The 11,828-nt window shown below is 39.3% G+C and overlaps 1 protein-coding gene across 6 annotated transcripts; it reads left to right on the top strand.

Moving 5' to 3' along the window:
• Positions 1–572: 572 nt before the first annotated feature.
• Positions 573–11,549, top strand: TLR10 (toll like receptor 10). 6 transcript variants are annotated; one of them, XM_021938353.2, is made up of 3 exons: positions 573–818; positions 1,294–1,350; positions 8,139–11,549. In XM_021938353.2, the coding sequence occupies exon 3, from the start codon at positions 8,201–8,203 to the stop codon at positions 10,634–10,636; it is 2,436 nt and encodes an 811-aa protein (XP_021794045.2). In that variant the 5' UTR covers positions 573–818; positions 1,294–1,350; positions 8,139–8,200; the 3' UTR covers positions 10,637–11,549. The 6 variants fall into 6 exon arrangements, 5 of the variants coding, with proteins under 5 accessions (XP_021794045.2, XP_021794044.2, XP_003898624.2 ...); XM_021938352.2 differs by lacking the exon at positions 1,294–1,350 and adding an exon at positions 7,585–7,683; XR_004182813.1 differs by lacking the exons at positions 573–818; positions 8,139–11,549 and adding exons at positions 4,690–4,824; positions 7,585–8,096 and having other exon boundaries at positions 825–1,350.
• Positions 11,550–11,828: the final 279 nt, after the last annotated feature.

Below are 11,828 nucleotides of genomic sequence, written 5' to 3' on the forward strand. Positions count from 1 at the left end.
GATCCCAAAGGATCCTCGAGGATCACGAGGTCAGGAGTTAGAGACCATCCTGGCTAACACGGTGAAACCCCATCTCTACTAAAAATACAAAAAACTAGCCGGGCGTGGTGGCGGGCACCTGTAGTCCCAGCTACTCGGGAGGCTGAGGCAGGAGAATGGCGTGAACCCGGGAGGCGGAGCTTGCAGTGAGTTGAGATCGCGCCACTGAACTCCAGCCTGGCGACAGAGACTTCGTCTCAAAAAAAAAAAAAAAAAAAAAATTGCTTAGTGTTGGGCGCGGTGGCTCACACTGTAATCCTAGCATTTTGGAGGCCGAAACAGGCAGTTCACTTGAGCTCAGGAGTTCCAGATCAGCCTGGGCAACATGGCGAAACCCCATCTCTACAAAAAATACGAAAAACTTAGCCAGGCCAGTTGGTGAGCGCCTGTAGTTCCAGCCATTTGTGCAGCTGAGGAGGATGGATTGAGCGCAGGAGGTCAAGGCTGCAGTGAGCAGTGATCACGCCACTGCACTCCAGCCTGGGTAACAAAGTGAGACCATATCTCAAAAAAAAAAAAAAAAAAAAAGTAAAAAATAAAAATGGAAAGATAGTGAACCTGGTAACTTTTCTGTTTTGTGTATTTTACCAAAATTTTAAGAAGTGCTAAGATTATAACGAATATATATAACATGCCATACCACTAGCATGCAGAAGAGGGCGGATGAGGTTTAAGCGTTACAGAAAAACTTGATTCAATTCGCTCCTGCAGCCAATTCTGACCGTGTCAACGAGTCATCCACACACCTGCAGCTCTGCTGAGACCGTGCAAGCCCCGGGGTAAGAACCTTAGCTTTGTTTGTTGTAACTCTCGTTAAAAAGATATAAGGGCTGCATGGGTCTTTTCTAAAGAGGAGATAATTCGAGCTAATATTGAGGGGAGGGAGGTAGGGTTATTTAGATTTTTAGTATTTACTGTTTTGTCTAGATTAATGATTAGTGACCTTGGGGCTACTGATCTGAGGAATTTGTTGCAGATACTTGAGATCGTGGGTTTCTTTTCACTGATTGCGGATCAAACCTGGTCAGCCCTTCTATTCAGATTGAACGGTCCCATGCATTGTGGCAAGTTTTCTCTAGCTCTTGTTTCCCCATGGTGTATGTTCACCTCTGCTGGGTGAAACCTTTGGCTATTTAAGGCATATTTGTTGCTCCTTTACCCCGTTGAAAAGTTCTGCATTTGTGTTACCTGTTTAAAGGTAGGGGCAGATCTGATGGATCTTGTACATTGCAGTTCTTATTCCCTTTCCTTCAGAAGTGGACAAAGAGAGCCATATGTGGTTGCTGTGAAGAAGAGGATGGTTAACAACCTGTGAGCATTTGATTTCTTAATGAGCTTTCTCCCAGACCACCTACATTGAGCTATTAATTAGGAATAGCATGCACTTCGAGTTTTATTTCAATTCTTGTGAACTTATAACTTTCCTAAGAATATATACACGTGTAGGCAAAGTCTCTTGAACTTTGTGGCACCTAGCAGAGTGTCCCACAGCAGCCGCATGAAGCTTCAGAGAGAGGGGCATGGGGTGAGAAAGGAGGAAGTGGCCGCCATGGCAGGTGGTCAGATCAATGGATTCAGCCTCCGTGATTTGGTCCTTAGGATGTGATTACATCCTAAGCTACCTCATTTCAAGGTTTGAGGTGCCTTCCAGTTGGGTTTAGCTACCATCCAGAAGGAAACAAACAGGTCTGGGTTCAAATCTCTGCTTCTTCAATTGGCCGTCTTGGGCAAGTTACTTTACCTCTGGGCTTTAGCTCCTCCATCTGTAAAATATGAATAATAATGGCCGCCATTTTGTTGAGTTGTTGAGGGATTAAACAAGATAATGGACAGAAAACACTTAGCTCCATGTCAGATACATAGGAAATACTAAAAAGAAGTCATTCTTACACTTATGTTGCAAAGATCATTCAACATTCAATAGGTTCTTAATCTCTTTTCTATTTCTTTATATCATTGGGAAAAGAGAAATTAGATGATTAAATATTCTTTGGTAAAACGCTAGTTGTCATTTGTCTTTTGACTTGGGCTTTTAAATGATAAGGTATTAAAGATGTATTAAGGAAGGTCATTCCCTGTTTTTTTTTTTACCTGCTTTTAACATAGTAGTAGGGGTATGATATTAACATATATATACTGTTGATAGAATACATCACCAACATGATGAAACCCCATCTCTACTACAAATACAAAAATTAGCCGGGTGTGATGGCAGGTGCCTGTAATCCCAGCTACTCAGGAGGCTGGGGCAGGAGAATCGCTTGAACCTGGGAGGTGGAGCTTGCAGTGAGCTGAGATCACGCCACTTTACTCCAGCCTGGGCAACAGAGTGAGACTCCATCTCAAAAAAAAAATGTTTACGTCCTACTTTTAAAATTGCTTTAATGAGGCCAGGCACAGTGGCTCACACCTCTAATCCCACCCCTTTGGGAGGCTGAGGTGGGAAGATTGCTGGAGGCCAGGAGTTTAAGACCAGCCTTGGCAACATAGTGAGACCCTGTCTCTATATAAATGTTGTTTTTATAAAACGTCATAATGCGTAAGTATTGCCTGAGAGATAGGACCTTTATTATTATTATTATTATATTAAGAGAAGTTAAAAAAGAGTTCATTCTTCTCCCATTACAGTCCCAGATAAGACTGTAGTATTGGGCAGGAGGAAAAAGTGGGTAAGAGAAACTCTGACTTCTCAGCCCAGAGAGTTCCAGCTAAAGCAACTTGGTTAGATTCTGCTGCATTCTTAAGGGGCCATGGCTGTAAGACCTAGAAGCTTAAAGTCAGTTGCTACAAATTAAGCACTCTATGAGATGATAACATTAAAAGCACCTTTGTCAACCTAATGATTATAACTGCCAGGGTCCTATCAAGCCATAATAGAGCCTGAGGCAAAAGAAACAATCAGTAATACTGATCCTGTCTTTATGACAAATGTCGATATTTTGTTCAACATCAATTTTGGCATTAATTTTCATTTTTAAAAATATTTCATGTAAACATTATCTTGATTCCTGAGTTCCTTGGGATCCCCTTAACATTTATGCCTTCCTCGCTTCTCCCAAGTCTTGACCTGATAACTGCCACTATTTATTAAGTGTGATATGCTAGGCATGGTACTAAGTGATTTATATACATTGTCTTACGCCTCTTCACAGGCTCCATTTTACAGATGATAAAACTAAACCTTTCAGAAATTAAATAAATGGTCCAAGTTACATAGCTAATGAATGGTTAACACTGGACTTGAACACAGATCCATCAATCCCTAAAACCAAACTCATTCTTTTTTTTTTCTGAGACTGAGTCTTGCTCTGTTGCCCAGGCTGGAGTGCAGTGGTGGCATCTCAGCTCACTGCAACCTCCTCCACCTCCTGGGTTCAAGCGATTCTCCTGCCTCAGCCTCCCTAGTAGCTGGGACTACAGGCGCGTGCCACCATGCCCAGCTAATTTTTTTGTGTTTTTTTAGTAGAGACAGGGTTTCACCATGTTAGCCAGGATGGTCTTGATCTCCTCACTTCGTGATCCACCTGCCTTGGCCTCTCAAAGTGCTGGGATTACAGGCCTGAGCCACTGCGCCCAGCCCACCAAACTCATTCTTTAACCATCATGCCCTGCACTATATCAGGAATTCACAACATAAATTCATTCATTCAACACATATTTATGAGAGCATACTATGCCTCATGTTGTGCTAAGGATTAAAATGTTGACATTCATACATACAAGGATTCATTCATTCATATGTGCATTCAACAAGTAGTTAATGAGCTGGCACCATGTGTCAAGCACTATTCTATGTGCTGAGGATACAGAAGTGAATAAGACAGACAGCTATCATGGGAATGAATGGAGAGGGGACAGTTGATAAACAAATGAACGAAAGTTTATTTACTAAGAGGTCATTCCGAAGAGATCATGAATTCATGGAAAATTATTTTCTGCTTCTAGTGGCATGGACATCAACATATTCTGAAATTTAATGTATAGTTTTAAGAAAACTGAAAGAAAATATAAAGTTTATCATTATACATTAGATACTATGAACACAATAATTTGAGTAGTAGTTACACTTCCAGGCCACAGTTGTAAACTGATTTTCTATTAGAAATATTTAAAAGTAGATGTAGAAAACTTACTCTTAAATATATAACAGTTAAAAAATCCAGCAGGAACTAAGTTAATTAAATAGAATATTCACCTTTTTTTTCTGATAATTATACTGTGTTATATTTACATATTAATGCAGTATAATATTTTAGTATGTATTACACTGTAGGGAGTCACTGAAATGTTAGCAAAGAAAAATATGGCCAGAGGCATCTAAGTCATTTGACCATGTTTTTAGAAGTTGGTGTTTTTTTTTTTATTTTTTTTGAGACGGAGTCTCGCTGTGTCTCCCAGACTGAAAAGTTGGTATTTTGAGAAATCATCTAAATATGGTGACCTTACCAAAATTATTGCTTTTTCTCCAAGATGTTTGAGAACACTTACCAGAAAAGTTTACAAAATATAAAAATTACATGATCAATGTGGATAATTAATATTTTTACAAAAGAATTCTCCAATTTTACGATGTAAGGGAGTTCACACAAAGAAACTATGATCGTATGTGTTCCCAAGATTAGAGATAAGATGCTCTCTTTCCTTTACTAGTATCAGCCGCTAATGGAAAACTTGGGAGTGGCCCTCCAACTCCCTGCTCTCCAGAGGTTTTCTGGAATTTCTTTACTTCAAGAAAAAACCAGACTTGGGAAGGTTCTAGAGAAGAGAAATACAGATGAGAGAGAGGTAACATTCTAAGTGGCCGTATGTTTTGATTCTGCCCCACCTTTGTTACCTCGCCATGTTTGTGTGCATTCCTGTGGGTGGGTGTGCCCACTGCCTCCCCCACCTCCCATCCAGCCTCTCAGAATGCTGGGAGCATGACACGCACAGAGAAGTCTCTCTACCCCATCCTCTTTCTGTTGAGCATGTCTTTTGCTCCCTCTGCTTGTCTATGGGAGTGACCTGTCTGAGGGAGGTTGAGGATCAGTGTGTAACAGATACATACAAATGGAAGCAGAAAAACTCCCACACTAACTTATCACCTGCCCTTGGTACCTTCAGAGTGCCTGGGGTGGGGACATGTGTAGTTAAATTGTTTACTAATTTGCAATTAGAATCTAACCACTTCTCTCCACTTGCACTGATACATTCTCTCTGGCACAAGTTACTCTATAGTGTCCCAAGGAGTCTTCCCTGCCAGCCTTGTGGCTCCCAGTCATTTCTACCCAACAAACAGATGAATCTTTTTATTTATTTATTTATTTATTTATTTATTTATTTGTATACTTTAAGTTCTGGGGTACATGTGCAGAACGTGCAAGTTTGTTACATAGGTATACACGTGCCATGGTGGTTTGCTGCACCCATCAAACCGTCATCTACATTAGGTATTTCTCCTAATGCTATTCCTCCCCTACCCCCCCATCCCCCAACAAGCCCCAGTGTGTGATGTTCCCCTCCCTGTGTCAATGTGTTCTCATTGTTCAACTCCTAATTATGAGTGAGAACATGTGATATTTGGTTTTCTGTTCTTGTGATAGTTTGCTGAGAATGATGGTTTCTACATTCATCCATGTCCCTGCGAAGGACATGAACTCATTCTTTTTTATGGCTGTGTAGTATTCTATGGTGTATATGTGCCATATTTTCTTTATCCAGTCTATCATTGATGGGCATTTGGGTTGGTTCCAAGTATTTGCTGTTGTGCATAGTGCTGCAATAAACATGTGTGTGCATGTGTCTTTATTGTAGAATGATTTATAATCCTTTGGGTATATACCCAGTAATGGCATTGCTGGGTCAAATGGTATTTCTAGTTCTAGATTCTTGAGGAATCGCCACACTGTCTTCCACAATGGTTGAACTAATTTACATTCCCACCAACAGTGTAAAAGTGTTCCTATTTCTCCACACCCTCTCCAGCATCTCGTGTCTCCTGACTTTTTAATGATCGCCGTTCTAACAGGCATGAGATGGTATCTCATTGTGGTTTTGATTTGCATTTCTCTAATGACCAGTGATTATGAGCTTTTTTTCATATGTTTGTTGGCTACATAAATGTCGTCTTTTGAGAAGTGTCTGTTCATATCCTTCACCCACTTTTTGATGGGGTTGTTTTTTCTTGTAAATTTTTTTAAGTTCTTTGTAGATTGTGGGTATTAGCCCTTTGTCACATGGATAGATTGCACAAATTTTCTCCCATTCTGTAGGTTGCCTTAAACAGAGGAATCTTTAAAATGTATGCCAGAACCTGCCACTCCTGGACTCTAAATCTTCTGCTGGTTTCTTATTTCAGTCAGAGGAAAATTGCCAAGTTCTTACAAGATCTGACCTTTTCTCTGATTTCCTCCCCTAACTCCACTCCAGGCCTTCCTCACATTTTCCAAGCACATCAGGATCTTTAAATTTGTACTTGCTGTTCTCTCTCTCCAAAATACTCTTTCCCTAGACAACAAGTGGCTTGCTTCTTCACCCGCTTTAGATCTCTGTATGAATGTCACTATCAGGGAGGCCTTTTTTGATAATTCTATACAAAAAAATCACTCCGCAGTCTCTTTCTGTTTCCCTTATCGTAGTTATTTTTCCTTCAAGTCAATATCACTGCCTGATATTGGTCCCCACCCAAATCTCATCTTAAACTGTAGCTCCCATGATTCCCACATGTTGTGAGAGGGACCTGGTGGGAAGTAATTGAATCATAGGGGCAGGTCTTTCCCGTGCTCTCATGATAGTGAATAAGTCTCACGAGATCTTGTGGTTTTATAAAGGGGAGTTTCCCTGCACACGCTCTCTTGCCTGCTGCCACATAAGACATTACTTTACTCCTCATTCGCCTTCCACCCTGATTGTGAGGCCTCCCCAGGCATGTGGAATTGTGAGTCATAACATATAAATGTATTGTGTTGTTTGCAATCTCTCTTTTCTTACCCTCTCTCTAGAATGTAAGCTGTGTAAAAACAGAAATCTGTTCTTTTCACTGCTACTTCCCCAGTGCCTAGAAAAGGCAGAATAGGTACTTAATAAATATCTTGAATAATGAATATTGTAAAATTTTAGTATTCCAACTACCTCTGTTCTATGTCTAATCAAACCACATGAAGCTTAACATGTCTCCCAAAGTCCTCAGAATTCTATATCCTTCAGTTTCCTTGTCTATCAAATAGGAGTAATAGTACTTCCCTCACAGAGTATGGTGATAAATAAATAATATACACGAAGCAATTAGTATGTGTCTTGACACATTGAAATCTAATCCAGAAGTTTTGATTCTATGCCATAGCAGAATTCAACAGATGAATATCAAGACCTTTGAATTCAACAAGAAGTTAAGGCATTTATAGTTGTCTAATAACAGACTGAAGATTGTAGCTTGGTATTCACTGGCAGGTCTCAGACATTTAGATCTTTCTTTTAATGACTTTGACACCATGCCTATCTGTGAGGAAGCTGGCAACATGTCACACCTGGAAATTGTTTCTCAACATTAATACTATTATTTGGCAGTGATCCAGATTGCTTTTGCCACTAACCTGAAGACATATAGAGGCAGAAGGACAGGAATCATTCTATTTGTTTCCTGTTTTGAAACTTCCATCTGTATAGGTAAGTGTTCAAAGTCCAATATTAGCTCCAGGGACTTTCTATATCCACAAATACAAAAATTGAGGGGTAACTCCTTGATATCAAGTCAAAGGTTCACAGTGTCTGGTAATAAAACAAATTACTTTCAATTTTCTTGAAATCTTCAGGCTATCAAAAGGAGATGTGAGAGAGGGTGTTGAGTCTGACCTGACAATGCGGTTCTTAAACCTAAGGGCCATTATGATTCTCCTCTCTGAGAATCCTGACTTGCCTCAACAACGGAGATATGGCACAGTAGCCAGCTTGGAGACTTCTCAGCCAATGCTCTGAGATCAAGTCAAAGACCCAACATACAGATTGGGACCCTATTCCAACCTCTTGATGAATACAGTCAGATGTTGGCATTTTTTTTCACAAATAAAAGTCCTACAGGATTTAACCAAATAAAAACCTAACATTATATACTGTCTTTTTAGGGTTTTGAGCTCATCTTCATCATTCATATGAGGAAATCAGTGGTAAAATCCTTGGAAATACAATGAGACTCATCAGAAACATTTACATATTTTGTAGTATTGTTATGACAGTAGAGGGCGAGGCTCCAGAGCTGCCAGAAGAAAGGGAACTGATGACCAACTGCTCCAACATGTCTCTAAGAAAGGTTCCCGCAGACTTGACCCCAGCCACAACCACACTGGATTTATCCTATAACCTCCTTTTTCAACTCGAGAGTTCAGATTTTCATTCTGTCTCCAAACTGAAAGTTTTGATTCTACGCCATAACAGAATTCAACATCTGAATCTCAAAACCTTTGAATTCAACAAGGAGTTAAGATATTTAGATTTGTCTAATAACAGACTGAAGAGCGTAACTTGGTATTTACTGGCAGGTCTCAGGTATTTAGATCTTTCTTTTAATGACTTTGACACCATGCCTATCTGTGAGGAAGCTGGCAACATGTCACACCTGGAAATCCTAGGTTTGAGTGGGGCAAAAATACAAAAATCAGATTTCCAGAAAATTGCTCATCTACATCTAAATACTGTCTTCTTAGGATTCAGAACTCTTTCTCATTATGAAGAAGGTAGCCTGCCCATCTTAAACACGACAAAACTGCACATTGTTTTACCAATGGACACAAATTTCTGGGTTCTTTTGCGTGATGGAATCAAGACTTCAAAAATATTAGAAATGACAAATATAGATGGCAAAAGCCAATTTGTAAGTTATGAAATGCAACAAAATATTAGTTTAGAAAATGCTAAGACATCAGTTCTATTACTTAATAAAGTTGATTTACTCTGGGATGACCTTTTCCATATCTTACAATTTGTTTGGCATACATCAGTGGAACACTTTCAGATCCAAAATGTGACTTTTGGTGGTAAGGCTTATCTTGACCACAATTCATTTGACTACTCAAATACTGTAATGAGAACTATAAAATTGGAGCATGTACATTTCAGAGTGTTTTACATTCAACAGGATAACATCTATTTGCTTTTGACCAAAATGGACATAGAAAACCTGACAATATCAAATGCACAAATGCCACATATGCTTTTCCCTAATTATCCTACAAAATTCCAATATTTAAATTTTGCCAATAATATCTTAACAGATGAGTTGTTTAAAAGAACTATGCAACTGCCTCACTTGAAAACTCTCATTTTGAATAGCAATAAACTGGAGACACTTTCTTTAGTGAGTTGCTTTGCTAACAACACACCCTTGGAACACTTGGATCTGAGTCAAAATCTATTACAACATAAAAATGATGAAAATTGCTCATGGCCAGAAACTGTGGTCAACATGAATCTGTCATACAATAAATTGTCTGATTCTGTCTTCAGGTGCTTGCCCAAAGGTATTCAAATACTTGACCTAAATAATAACCAAATCCAAACTGTACCTAAAGAGACTATTCATCTGATGGCCTTACGAGAGCTAAATATTGCTTTTAATTTCCTAACTGATCTCCCTGGGTGCAGTCATTTCAGTAGACTTTCAATTCTGAACGTTGAAATGAACTTAATTCTCAGCCCATCTCTGGATTTTGTTCAGAGCTGCCAGGGAGTTAAGACTCTAAATGCGGGAAGAAATCCATTCCGGTGTACTTGTGAATTAAAAAATTTCATTCAGCTTGAAACATATTCAGAGGTCATGATGGTTGGATGGTCAGATTCTTACACCTGTGAATACCCTTTAAACCTAAGGGGCACTCGGTTAAAAGATGTTCATCTCCCTGAATTATCTTGCAACACAGCTCTGTTGATTGTCACCATTGTGGTTATCATGCTAGTTCTGGGGTTGGCTGTGGCCTTCTGCTGTCTCCACTTTGATCTGCCCTGGTATTTCAGGATGCTAGGTCAATGCACACAAACATGGCACAGGGTTAGGAAGACAACTCAAGAACAACTCAAGAGAAATGTCCGATTCCACGCATTTATTTCATACAGTGAACATGATTCTCTGTGGGTGAAGAATGAATTGATCCCCAATCTAGAGAAAGAAGATGGTTCTATCTTGATTTGCCTTTATGAAAGATACTTTGACCCTGGCAAGAGCATTAGTGAAAATATTGTAAGCTTCATTGAGAAAAGCTATAAGTCCATCTTTGTTTTGTCTCCCAACTTTGTCCAGAATGAGTGGTGCCATTATGAATTCTACTTTGCCCACCACAATCTCTTCCATGAAAATTCTGATCATATAATTCTTATCTTACTGGAACCCATTCCATTCTACTGCATTCCCACAAGATGTCATAAACTGAAAACTCTCCTGGAAAAAAAAGCATACTTGGAATGGCCCAAGGATAGGCGTAAATGTGGGCTTTTCTGGGCAAACCTTCGAGTTGCTATTACTGTTAACATATCAGCCACCAGAGAAATGTATGAACTGCAGACATTCACAGAGTTAAATGAAGAGTCTCGAGGTTCTACAGTCTCTCTGATGAGAACAGACTGCCTATAAAATCCCACAGCCCTAGGGAAGTTGGGGACCACACACTGTTGGGATGTAAATTGATATAACCTTTATGATGGCAGTTTGGCAATATTCATTAAAATAAAAAATGGTTATTCCCTTCATATCAGTTTCCGGAAGGATTTCTAAGAATGTATCCTATGGAAACACCTTCACAAGTTTATAAGGGCTTATGGAAAAAGGTGTTCATCCCAGGATTGTTTATAATCATGAAAAATGTGGCCTGGCACAGTGGCTCATGCTTGTAATCCCAGCACTTTGGGAGGCCAAGGTGGGTGGATCACGAGGTCAAGAGATGGAGACCATCCTGGCCAACATGGTGAAACCCCGTTTCTACTAAAAATACAAAAATTAGCTGGGCATGGTGGCACACACCCATAGTCCCAGTTACTTGGGAGACTGGGGCAGGAGAATTGCTTGAACCCAGGAGGTGGAGGTTGCAGTGAGCCGAGATTGAGCCACTGCACTCTAGCCTGGAGACAGAGCAAGACTCTGTCTCAAAAAAAAAAAAAAAAAAAAAGAAAGAAAGAAAGAAAGAAAGAAAATGGAAAACATCCTCATGTCCACAACATAAGGTCTAATTCAACAAATACATGTAATACAATATTACATGCCACTAAAAAGAATGAGGTAACTCTATATTTACTGGTATGGAAAAAACATATTAATATGTTATAAACTATTAGGTTGGTGCAAAACTAATTGTGGCTTTTGCCATTGAAATAAAAGTATAAAGAAATCTACACCAGATGTAGTAACAGTGGTTTGGGTCTGGGAGGTTGGATTACAGGGAGCATTTGATTTCTATGTTGTATATTTCTATAATGTTTGAATTACTTAGAATGAATCTGTATTTCTTTTATAAGTAGAAAAAAACAATAAAGATAGTTTTTAAAGCCTACACATCCTACTCATTTGGCTTGATTCTTCATTCTGGTCTCGCAGGTCACAGGAAGAAAAGCATAAAATATAAAAAATTATAATTTTGCAAATTTATAAATACCATGTCATTTTTCTGGTTAGAAAAAAATTCTGTGGCTTAAACACATGATTCAGGGAGAGAACGTCATGCTCCTTTAAGATCTGACACCAATCTCCTTTTATCTCCTTGCATCTTCTTTATTTTTAATTGTTAGAGACTAGCTCTTGCTCTGTCACCCAGGCTGGAATGCAGTGGTTC

Source organism: Papio anubis, chromosome 3 (assembly GCF_008728515.1).
Source record: "Papio anubis isolate 15944 chromosome 3, Panubis1.0, whole genome shotgun sequence".
Taxonomy (NCBI): domain Eukaryota; kingdom Metazoa; phylum Chordata; class Mammalia; order Primates; family Cercopithecidae; genus Papio; species Papio anubis.